This window comes from Engystomops pustulosus, chromosome 3, assembly GCF_040894005.1.
Source record: "Engystomops pustulosus chromosome 3, aEngPut4.maternal, whole genome shotgun sequence".
In the NCBI taxonomy this organism is placed as follows: domain Eukaryota; kingdom Metazoa; phylum Chordata; class Amphibia; order Anura; family Leptodactylidae; genus Engystomops; species Engystomops pustulosus.
The window spans coordinates 110,745,921-110,759,089 of NC_092413.1; the positions used below are offsets into that span (position 1 = coordinate 110,745,921).

General features: G+C 38.3%; 1 protein-coding gene across 4 annotated transcripts in view; it reads right to left on the bottom strand.

The window, feature by feature from the left end:
- The window catches only part of LOC140121781 (uncharacterized), a 106,189-nt gene that overhangs the window by 35,389 nt on the left and 57,631 nt on the right, over positions 1-13,169 (bottom strand). For all 4 annotated transcript variants that reach the window (XM_072141814.1, XM_072141813.1, XM_072141815.1 and 1 more), the window contains 7 exons: positions 11,923-12,040; positions 9,331-9,493; positions 8,544-8,682; positions 6,305-6,458; positions 5,058-5,153; positions 1,919-2,062; positions 71-294 (listed from right to left, as the gene is read on the bottom strand). In XM_072141814.1, the coding sequence (XP_071997915.1) occupies positions 71-294; positions 1,919-2,062; positions 5,058-5,153; positions 6,305-6,458; positions 8,544-8,682; positions 9,331-9,493; positions 11,923-12,040 (1,038 nt within the window). The remainder of the gene's footprint in view (positions 1-70; positions 295-1,918; positions 2,063-5,057; positions 5,154-6,304; positions 6,459-8,543; positions 8,683-9,330; positions 9,494-11,922; positions 12,041-13,169) is intronic.

Here is a 13,169-nt window from a genome sequence, read left to right on the forward strand (position 1 = left end):
GCATGCCAAAGAATAAAACTTAATGACATTTAATGACAAAAGATAAAACTATCCTTTTATGTAAACTCACCTATAGAGTTCAGAAAACTGTCTGTGCAGGCATACAGTGTTAATTTCTTCTACATGAAGTTTCTGTTTTCCCCACTGCTCTTTAAAAAATTCCAGCTGCTTCCATAGGATTAAAAATGATTTCAGCAATGCAGATTCTGAAATTGGATCTTGAGATGCAGATTCTAGATTTGAATCTTTTCTCAATGACTGCTTTTCTCCCATAGGAAATAACTCGGCTTGTAGCTATAGATACAGTAGATCAAATTATAATTTCATTTATAATTATGTCTATACAGGAACATAAGAAGACCACATACCTCTGCTCAATCTCAAAATTTATATAAATAAAGTTGAAATAAGAAATCTTCTGCTGATGTCTTATAGACCTACCGGTATATAATACTTCATATCCTAATCAGTTTTAGGCCTCTTTCCCAATCGCTTGAAAATCGCTTTTTGCTCTGAAGGGATCTTCTGACCCCAACCTCTGATCCTACTGCTACATGGAAATTGTACCTGTATATTCTAAGGCCACATTTATAAAATGCATTTGTATTGTGTTTTGAAAGGGACAGCAATGTCTGCATTCAGACATCAGGTAGGAGATTCCCCAGATGCGCCTAAAATGTAATTCAATTTTTGTGAACATGGATGCAAGGTCCAGTTATAGGTAGGACCTATTGAAAGCAATCAGTGCATCTGCCAGCTTCTATTGTAGCCCTTCACCTTCCCCTTATATCGTGGTCCCTCATCTCTCCCTCATATTGTGGCCTCCTCTCATCTCCCCGTGATATTGTGGTCCCTCTCATTTCCCCCTCATATTGTGGCCCATCTAATTTCCCCCTCATTGTGGCCCATCTCATTTCCCTCTCATATTGTTACCTTTAATCTCCCACTCATATTGTGACCTCTCCCCTCCCCCTCATATTGTGGCCCCTCATCTCTCCCTGATATTGTGGCTTCTCTCATCTCCCCTTTATATTCTAGCTTATTTCATCTCCCGGGTCATATTGTGTGCTCTCATTTCCTTGTCATATTATGGCCCCTTATCTCCCCCTTATATTGTAGCTCCCTCTCATTGCCCCCTCATATTGTAGACCCTCTCATCTTCTTCTCATATTGTGGGCCCTTTTATCTCCTTCTCATGTCATGGCCTCTCATCTCCTCCTCCTTATATTGTGGCCTCTCTCATCTCTCCCTTATATTGTAGCCCACTCTCATAACCCCCAGATTGTGGACCCCCCTCTCATATGCCCCATATTTTGGCCCCCTTTCATACCCCCCTACCATATTTTGGTCCCTCTCATACCTCCATAATGTGGGCCCCCTCTCATACTGTGACTCATATTGTGGCTTCCACTCATCTCCCCCTCATATTGTGACATCTCATATTGTGCCCCCTTATCTTCCTATCATATTGTGACCTCTCATCTCCTGCTCAAGTGTGGCCCTTCATCTCCCCCTCATATTGTGTACCCTCTCATCTCCTCTTCATATTGTGGCCATTCATTTTGTCCTCCTCATATTGTGGCCTCTCTCATCTCTCCCTTATATTGTAGGTCCCCTGTTGATATTAGAAGGAAGGAGGTCATGGGTAACAAATATAAGAAGATTACCATAGTCATGGTGACTAGATCTATGAGTAAGTGTCTCAGGTTTATCATGCTAGAATTCCTACTAACTTTATAACTTCACAATGCTGTGTTGAGACAAATGAGGAGCTGAGAACTGTATGTGATAGAACCATGGAATTAAACTCATACCCTACAATATTACCTGCATATGCTAGAGAACTTGAAGAAAATGTGTAAATAAATATATTAAATAATACAATCTACAATTGTTTAATCGTTCAATTCAATGTTACCTGTTTGGTCTCTAAGTTCGCCTCCACAGTGAACAAACCAAATTTATATTTGCCTTGAAGAATGTCCTCCATTAAAAGGTGAACTCCAACAAGCTCTCCATGAGCTACACTGCGTTCTTGATCAGTCATGTCACACAGGCAGAGCTGGGTCAGTAAAAAGTATATGAGGTATTAACACAAATATGATTTTTACTATCATAAAACTGAAATACAAAATTTAAAATAAAAGTACAGAGTCAAGCTTTGAGGTGCATCCATGTACTCGATTGTAAATGCACAGTGTATCACCATACCTCACTTTCATTTGGATATGTGAATTAAATGTCTCTTTCATGCATATTGTTGCATTCATTGAGCTTTGTAAAATTCACTGCTGTATACATTGAACACAACTGTAAGATACATGTATGTGAACAATTTCACAACTCTTTTTCAGTATTTCATTATTGTTTACTTCTTCACGGCCTTGTGACGTGTCAGTCACAACTGAGAAAATAGTTACCCACAGGGGAGTGTAAGCTATGTCAATATACACTCTTAGCTCTGCGGATTATTCCTGTTACATTATTTCTGGATCATTTGTCAGAAACATGCAGCACAGTAAACTTTGTACAGTATGGAATTATTTTTCTTGTTCATAGAGCTCTTATACACAATAGATCTCAATTTCTCCTTCTTTAAATCAACCCCCCTTTATGTCATCCTCAGCACCTTTGGCCATTATATAGGTTACCCTGCATACCCATTCACCTGTAATTCTGTGAGTTCTGTACATATGGATGGCAGCACTCTCATGGAGATTTATTTATTCTGAAACCTGACTGGACCTTTGTACAAGCACTGTCATCTAGATTGTAAGCTCTTGTAAGTAGGGCCTTTATTCCTATTGTTGATGACAGATGACTATTTTTGTACTCCATGATCTGTAAAGCACTACAGAATATGATGGTTTTAATTGAAGATTTAATTTTATTTTATTTTACTATAGATGTCAAAGATATGTGTAGACTATATATTCATAAATACGTGCTTAAAACAAATGCTGCAATTAGTGTATTATTATACATTATTTTCTTATGTATGAATTGTGTTTTGTTCATTTAATAAACTAAAAGCAAGTACTTGTTGGCCGCAAATAAAAATTGCTGCATAAATCTGTGTTCCATGCTGTGTTTCTCTCAGGACCCTGTTTTGCTTTGCACTAAAGTTGGGGAAAACCAATAAATAAAAACTTAAAGAAACCCCAAGTACCTCTAAATTGGGGAAACCCAAGTGGATCTGGAAAAATATCTCAGAAGGAGGCTTGCAGACATGGTGCTATAGCAAACTGCAGAGGAGGACTCAGAGGTCGACAGCCTATTTAACAAATTGGAAGCTGGAGGTGAGGACAGAGCCACCCCTGTCTTGAGCGGATTCATGAAGCCCTAATAACTTTAGCTAATAAGTGTCTCCTCAAACCGCTTCTAGATGCTCTAAGAACCTTCAGGGCTTTAGGAATCCCATAAAATAATAGTAGCTGAAGAGTTGATCTTTCTGGTTATCTATCTTAAATATTGCTGCTCAGCAAATAGGAGTGAGAGTCCTGCTCGCAAGAGCTCGGCAATTTTATGAGGATGAAGGGGGTTAGACAGGAGGTATAAGAGCTTGTATAGGGGCCCGCCATACTTTATAAAAATTCTGCTGCTTGATCCAGCTGCCATCTTATATACAAGCTCCAAGGTGAAAGTGACTGCGGAGAAGCCTGGAGCTTGGTATTTATCTAGTATTTGCCGGATAACAGATGGGAGGAGGACATAGGATGGATTAGTAAAGAGAGAGTTCTACTCCATTCACCTCCTCCCCCTTCCCTCCACCTTTTATTTACCACGCCTCCTCATTCCATTTCCCCCTCCAAATCTTGATATGTGTTGAGCTGCAATGCACTTTCAATGTAGTAAAAAAAAAACAGTTTTAAAACAAATAAAAGTAACTACGTACATGCAGCCACCTTAATTCTAAATGCTTAACACTTTTATACAGTATCTATTCTTTTTCCTATATAAAAAAAGAACATGTGCAAATGATGGGCAAACTTCTACAAGACAAGACATAAATGAGCCAGCCAGCATTAACCTTTATTGGGTTTCTTGTGCGTGGTGCATGTTTGAATTTCTTTCTTAACCAGATTCTTAACCATTTTATAGCACTTTGCACTGTACAACTTTGCAAACTGATGAAGGAGGAGCCAAGTCTATGGCCCAGACGACAACATCAGGACTTTCTTAAAGGGAACCCATCATCAGTTTTGACCATAATAAACTGCAAACAGTGCTAGGTATAGCTGTGTAATCATACATTTGTGTGTATAGTAAGTGGCAACAGGGCTGTGAAAAGTTAAATTTTAATCATCCTTGCAAGAGATGTAGACCTGTATTATAACTTCACTTTTCACAGTTATGTCGCTGTTAACAACATGCGCAAAGTTATTGTTAGACAAATCTTCAGAACTGTTACCCAACATAGTCTGCAGCTTTGTATGGCCATAACTGCTGACAGATTCCCTTTAAGGACTTGATAGCATCACCTACTCCTGAATCACAAATATTTGTTACACACTTCTATGCTGTAGGACCACAACAACTGCCAGATTCCCACAGCAAAGAGGTGTAGAATGATCATAGTTTTCAACATTGGTAACTGAAACAATTAAATCTTAATATTAGCACCTGTTTATAAGTATTTTATGGAAGTTAAGGGTGCTGCCACACGTGGAATTTATATTGCGTTTAAAAAGCAATGCAACAGCCTGAGGAGGGGCTCACCCAATTGCATAGGTGTTTCCATAAAAACCCAAATGATCGGTAACCAGCACCAGGTGTATTTCATTGTTCAAATGCAGGACACCAGGGGCTGGTTACTGATTGTTTACATTTCCATGGAAACATATATGCGATTGGACTGAGCCTCGCCCCTCGGTGATTGCATTGCATTGGTATGCTGCATAGCCAGTGTCTGTGCCACAAGTACTGATTCTCACAGTTGTAAAGGGAACCTGTCATCAGTAATTGGCTTAATAAACCAAACACATGCGATTGGCAACCAGCAACCAGTATCTTGTATTTAACACTGATGATATCCAAGAATCAAGAATGTATGTCACCTGCATGTGATATCCAATTGAATGAAGCCCATGGACTGGCAAAGGGAATAGGCCACCATCAGCTAAAAATGTCCTCCAGGGATATAGCAAAAATGCCTAGAAGAATACAGAGTCGGGGTGAAAGTTCTTTGGATGAGTTCTTGTAAATAATTGCAGTTTAATGCCTGGTGCTGGCAGCATATAAAAGAGGTCTTGTCTACTTCAAGGTATTATAACAAGTATGTGGAAAAGAAACATTCATGCTGATTACTGATTTCAAACAAGAGAGATAAAAGGAATAGATATTCCAGACTGTTGCATTCAGATATCACCAAGAGGGCCACACTTCTTTAGACCATGGAAAGGAAGTCCAACAGATATATTCTGATAATAGATATACCGTATATTAAATGTCTTCATTCGATAAATTCAAATAAATTCAATAAAATTCAAATTGGATTAAATGGCAAAAATCTCCACAAAGTACCCAATTTCTCCTGCATAAGCCGATACCCCATAGGTGTTGGTAAACTGCTGTGTGGGCGCACAGCCGCGCATGGAAGGGAATGAGGCGCCATTCAGAGCAGAGTTGCATTGTCACATTTTATAGGCTATAAAATATTTATTTTTTTTGTAACTTGGACATATAGGGGCTTATTATTTTCGGGATGAGATCCACTTTTCAGAAACATCATTTAGTGGGTCTCTTTAGCTAATTTAATGAGATTTTATTAACTCTTTCTTGTTGGGGATAAGGAAATCATTAATTCTGATTTATGGTTTTTAGTTTTTTCCTTTGTTGGCAGTTGGAGTATGCTGACCAGCTGGAGGAGTATCCGGAACTGCCCCGTAGATGCCGCGGTCACCATGACCGCAATGCCTATATAGTTAAACAACCGGTATCGCAAGTATTGCGATTCCAGCTGTTAGTGCAGGAGCCCGGCTGTCACATACAGCCAAGCTCCTGCAGCGATTGCACCGGTTCTGCTACTGATATATGCATGTACGTCAGGATGCGGACCAGATTTCCTGATGTACATGTATGTCTTATTGCACCTAGGGGTTAATTAATAGTTGCAACAATAATACTTTATCTATGATAATTGAACATTGCTTAGCCCCCCCCCCCACCTTTCTATACAAACAAAATCATGTTCACTCACATGTTCACATTCATATAAAAAGTGCACACATCCCAAGTGACATAATACATTGATGTATGTGAAGCTCAATACTAAATGACATGTTTTGTAATAATTTGTACTCACCCTGTGGCTCCGTGGATCATGAGGTTGAGGCACAGGCAACTGAGAAGAAAATGCACTTTTGATGACTGAGTTACTAAGTGCTGTGAGTCCATGGTACATATTGTCAGTTGTGCTTCTGAAAGCCGTAACATTACCAGAAGACAGTAATGCTTCTCTAAAAAAGAAAGTGGCAACATATCAACTCACAAATCAGTGTGCAAAAGCAACTTTACTACTGTTAAAGGGAACATTTCATTATATCTAATAATGGATGAACACAGTAGCTTCCTGTAGCTTTTAATGAGTTTCTGGATGAAGGTATTTTTGACAATTTCTCTTTACAAAACAATTCAAGTTCAGTTAAGTTTGATGGTCGCCGAGCATGGACAGCCTGCTTCAAATCATCCAACAGATGTTCAATGATATTCAGGTCTGGGGACTGGGATGGCCATTCTATTTGTTCCTCTGCATGAATGCCTGGGTTGATTTGGAGCAGTGATTTGGATCATTGTCTTGCTGAAATATCCATCCCCAAAGTAACTTCAACTTCGTCACTGATTCTTGAACATTATTCTCAAGAATCTGCTGATATTGAGAGGAATCCATGCAACCCTCAACTTTAACAAGATTCCCAGTGCCGGCATTGGCCACACAGCCCCAAAGCATGATGGGACCTCCACCAAATTTTACAGTGGGTAGCAAGTGTTTTTCTTGGAATGCTGTGTTTTTTGGCCGCCATGCATAACGCCTTTTTGTATGACCAAACAACTCAATCTTTGCTTCATCAGTCCACAGGACCTTCTTCCAAAATGAAACTGGCTTGTCCAAATGGGCTTTTGCATACCTCAGGCGACTTTGTTTGTGGTGTGCTTACAGAAACGGCTTCTTTCGCATCACTTTCCCATACAGCTTCTCCTTGTGCAAAGTGCTCTGCATTGTTGACCGATGCAAGATGATGCTGCAGGTCTTTGGAGGTGGTCTGTGGATTGTCCTTGACTGTTCTCACCATTCTTCTTCTATGCCTTTCTGATATTTTTCTTAGCCTGCCACTTCTGGACTTAACAAGAACTGTCCCTGTGGTCTTCCATTTCTTTACTATGTTCCTCACAGTGGAAACTGACAGGTTAAATCTCTGAGACAACTTTTTGTATCCTTCCCCTGAACAACTATGTTGAACAATCTTTGTTTTCAGATAATTTGAGAGTAGTTTTGAGGAGCCCATGATGCCACTCCTAAGAGGAGATTTAAATAGGAGAACAACTTGCAAGTGGCCACCTTAAATACCTTTTATCATGATTGGATACACCTGGCTATGAAGTTCAAAGCTCAATGAGGTTACCAAACCAATTTAGTGCTTCAGTAACTCAGTAAAAAGTAGTTAGGAGTATTCAAATCAGGCAAATGATAAGGGTATCCATACTTTTGCACTTGTCAAATTTTGTTTTAATGCATATTGCACATTTTCTGTTAGTACAATAAACCTCATTTCAGTCCTGAAAGATTACTGTGTACAAATAGCTGTTGCAAAAACCCACATTTTGATAACTAAAAATTATTAAGATTAATAGGGGTGCCCAAACGTTTTCATATGACTGTATATGCAGATGTCTCCTGCACATAATAGTGAGGTACAAGATCTCCCTGTTCCTCAGTTCCTCGATCCCAGTCTGTGATTCTACAGAAGTTTCTCTTTTTGCACCTGGTGCTGCTCCCTTCCCTTGTCATCAGCAGTATCAGCTCTGTGCAGATAGGCTATTAACCCTTAGTGCTAACACAGCATGTAACTGGGTTACTTATTATTTCTACCACTTATTACATGTCCCCTGCTCCTCCATGTGATGGAAGCTGCCAGGCTATTACCCTATACATCCTAAGAATACACTGGGCAGTGTACAGTGAATTTACATGTGGGAAACTAAATGGATTTAATGCTACATTACTTTGAGAGAGAACACAAGGCATCATGGGATCTGTGGGCAACCTAGCTGGCCACAGCCAGAGGTCAGACTGAAAGATATTAGTCTCCGCCAACTTCAACTCGCGTGAGAGAGATTTTTGTCAAAAACTTTCATAACAGAAAATGTCATAACTTTGAAAATAAAAGGACGAGCAGCACAGAGTAGGCATCATTCTGTTGGTTTTCAAAGGGGGAATCACATATAATAATTTGGTAAAATCACTACAGCTTTATAGTTACACTTTAATATCAAAAGCAGGAGATGTGTTTCCATTTTGACACCTGATAATCATGCTACATTACCGAATCAAATAGCGCACAGCTGCATCAAACTGCAGGATCATAACTTCACGTCGTAGCAGTAACAAAGCAGCTACATCTTTTGGCTCCAAAGGGTTCTGGAGACTATCTATTAACTTTTGGATGTCTTGCAGCTCAGCTCCTGTAAGGAGTACAAAGATGTTATATTAACTGAAATCTACCATTGAATTCCAACATCCAGAATGGCTCTGGGGGGCTAACCATGCTGCAGCTTCACAGGCTGTTACACTGTGCAGGAGCACTTCTCCCCTCCAACCATTGTGTGCTTAAATTTCCTCTGATGCTCTGAGATTACAGCAGGAAGAGGGGAGTTCCAAGGGTGCAGGATAAGGAGAAGACAGCAGCCAGAGCATGGAGGGGCTGTGGTACACCCCCACCCCAAAGACCATTCTGGTGTAACAACCTGTAAAGATAGATCACAGAGGGGCTTGGGTAGCCCCTCATGCTCATGGCATAATTTTGAAAGTTGATTTAGAAGGAAGGACGAAATGGATAACAAATATAAGAAATTTACCACAGTCACAGAGCAATGATCTACAAGTAAGTGTTCCTGGCTTATTATGCCTGATTTTGATGATATATTTCTTTGACAATATTTTTATTGTAACCAATTAAAGATACTTTTCCACAGAAAAATATTTGTTTAACCTAGGACAGATACCAGGTGTTTGATAAAAACAATGTTAATTCCAGTGAGTATTGCAATTTTTTGTATAAATGGTCTGGGAAACAATTAATTTATACCTCACGGGATTTCAACATATTTTACCTATTCCTTCAGTGCCTCCCCAGTCAGCTGCTAATTCCTTGTTTATTACACTGCCAAATCCACTGCATGAATTTCCCAGCTGAGCGAAACTTAATATATATGAAACAATGTCATGTAAAGCAGCTATGATTTGTAGAGTCTGATACAATGCCTGGTAGGCGGCCTGCAAAATTAAAGGGAACAAGTTGTTTGTACAGTAACAGTAACATATAACTGACAACAAATAACTGACAATAAGAAGCAAATATAACAATGTATTACCATAACACTTGAAAAATATTATGGAGTAGAATGTATAAAAAAAAGTTATGAAAGGCAAAAAAAAAAAACCATACCTAAGTATTTACGACAGAACATATAATGCCATGACAAATTTATATCTTTGGAAATCAGAAATCATGGCATACTTGTAACACCTGTACTGGCGTCATCCTCTTTCCGTAAGGTATCACCTTTTTAGACAGGCTCTTTATATTTTCTTATAAGGTCTTTAGAAATCAGTACTCTTTGCCAACTACAGTACTTAGTAAAATAGTGGTGTATTCTGTGATTCTGTATCATGGTATCTTTGACTACTTACTTATATTCTGACTATCCATTTGCTTACTTATTTTGTACCGTGTTTGTTCTCTTGGCTTTGACCAGTATTTGACACCTCTATGTTTGTATTACCTGATCTTTGTCACGGTGTTTGCCTTTGGTGGAGGAAGGGACCGTCAGCAAGTTGTTTACTCGCTGCCTAGGTTGGGCCAGGCAAATAGGCAGCTTGGAACATATTTAGTTTCAGAGTCCACTGACTATGTTTGTATCTCTTGTCCATTCCCTAACCCTGCATAATGGGACTATTTATCTTGTACAACATGAAAAATGTTGCTGCTATATAAGTCAGTATTACTGACCCTTTTAGTTACAAAGTAATTTTTTTTCTACCGGTATTGGGTAGAAGTGTACCATATATTGGATATGAAATTTACAGCATTAGAATTTGATAACCTACAAGTTGATTAAAGAGGTTTATTGTAAAAAGATGTAAGTCATTGAACAGTTGATTGGACCATGCCACCAGTTCAAAGTTACATTAAGCAACAAGTTTATATATCATAGATGAGGTTCAACGTTTTACAAAACTGGATATGCAAGCTTTTGAAGACATAGCTGTGGATTTATCAAGTCTTGTAGTGGAGTACATTCTTTGTGCTCAAAAGCCCCAATCAGCTCATATAAGTACTTAGGACTTATCTCCAGTGATCCATTAGTGAAGGGAGGCTGCTAGGCATTTCTTTAGTGAGGGGAGGCTGCTGGGTATTTTTTTTTGTGAGAGGAGGCTGCTCGGCATTACATAAGTGAGGGCTTGGTGCTGGGAATGTCATTAGCGAGGAAAGACTGCAGGGAATTTCATTAGTGGAAAGAAGCTGCGGGACATTTCATTAGTGAGGGAATGCTGCAGGGCATTTCATTTGTGAGGGGAGGCTGCTGGGCATTTCATGTCTCACTAATGTGCAAAATTCATCAGATTATTGAAGACCAACACACCGATGGTCTTTAATAATCCAGCGCACCCTGCATGCATCGACAGCGCTTAAACTGAGCGCAGCAGTTTTTAAGGGGCGTGCTCCACAAAACTGACATAAATGTGGAGCCGGTGTGAATCTGCACCAGAATGCCCCTTTAGCGCGAACACTATACTAACACTGCGATTTGCACGTGTATTTATGTAGTGTCCCAAAGTACACCTTTGTGTCTGTCCACATGAGTGAGTCAGGGCTTCAAATAAATTGGAAAAAGATCTACCATTTGTCAAATTGATGAGCTTACAGAGATTACTAACATGGAATTCAGTTGACTCGAATGGAGTCTTTGAATACTTAAGTATACAAGATAGTACTGTTGTTGGAGACTATCCCAAATTGAATCTAGCCCCCTTGGTGGAAACATTAGGACACGAAATACTAATTTGTAATAAGATACCCCTTAGTAAAGGAGAAAGAATTGGAATTATTGAGATGGTTTTGTTACCTCAGGTGCTATACGGTGCTGTGTTAACCCCCCAGCTGCCACCTCACATAAGAGCGGTTCCTGCATCCGGCCTGCTGACTGTCGCAACGGGCAAAACATTTATGTGCAAAGTTCCCCAATAAACTGGCATGGCCAGTGTGATAAATCTGGGACAATGTTTATAATTCTATGCATGGAAAAGCTTCTGTGGAAAGATGTGTATTTGCATATACAGTGAAAAATCAGCAATACTGATATTTTGTTGTCAATACTCTTTTATTTTTCTGCTTGGTGTAGTGTATACACGCACATGTATATATTTCATGAACCCCAAAAAACAGACATACTTTATACATTTCTACACAGCTATCATTAAAATAATACTAGGGTGTATTGTCATCAGAATATTTAAGTAGTGAAGCCTCAAGCAAAGAGCTGTAACTTGAAGTGATTCATTTTTAGCATGTTCAACTGCTAATATATGAAAGCTTTGAACATGAGAGCCACGCATCTTATGGATACGGTCTACTTCTTCGATAACAGAGAAAAAAATTTTATGACAAAGGCATGGTAACATCAGGCGTTATTTCAACATACCTTTTCTGGGAGCATCTTAAACATAGAAAGTACTTCAGATGAGTGAGGGATATACCAAAGATTAACAAAGATTTGTCCATCTTGTGACAGTAAGGTGTGTGGGCGTTCCTGAAATGTTCTGCAGAACCAAAGTCATAACATGTATGTTTTTTTATTGTTTTTAATTGTAGATGACATTAATACATAAAACAACGCACAAATATTTTCATTGTCTTAGATATAACCTTTTCCATCATTGTATGATTTCTCTCCTTCCCATCTCCCCCTCCCACCCTCTCTGGTCTTTTGTGCTGTCTTGAGCTTAGGGCTCATCCCCATTTTTTGTAATGTTACATGCACCGCTTTATATATATAACTTTTGAACACTTTAACTTACCAAAGTGATTTTGAGAATGTTTTGTTGTAATATGTTGTACTTTGTGCTAGTTGTACATTTTGGGTGCTAAGTTTTGCGTTTATTTATTTTAAAAAAATGTTAAAAAGGTAAAACATTTTTTTAAACATTTGCCATTTCCAAAATGTGAAATTATACCGTTTTAAGATAGATAGTTTTATCAACCAATTTAGTTACTAACCAACATTTCGCATATGTCTGCTTTATGTTTTCATAATTTTTAAAATGTCTGGATATTTTATTTACAAATTGAACATAGGTTTCCCTTTTATCAAGGAGATAAGAGAATTGTCTTTTTCATGGATCATTTTTGTTTTAATGAGCCTTGAAATATATATTATTAGAAATCCCCTATACATCATTCCGTTTTCAAATCTGCACTCCTCCACATATCATCATCAGCTTTTAGGAAGATTGTTATCCCTCTGAGATCTTCATAGTAATTAAAACAAAATGGAGGTAAAATTTAGAATGGTCCAATTTTGTCAGTAGTATGTTCATTTAGCTCTAAAATTTACACATTCACAAAGGATAAAAAATAATTTTTTAATGAATTCATTAGTTTATTTTTTATTTGAAAACATTCTATTTTGAGTTTTTTTGAACTTTTGAACTTTTTCAATTATGGGACACGAATATGAGTGCATCCTTTACTATTTCTTCCAATGAGTCCTTTATTGCTGTTATTGGAGTATTTCCTTTAATTACTTTTGCTAAGTTAGACAGTATTTTGCCCAATTTATTACCATGTTTTAAATATTTTACCTCTTTGAGGTCACTGTAATAACTATGAATCTTTTTATATGTATGTTTTAATTGGATGAAACTAACAGAGACATAACAAAGATTATGA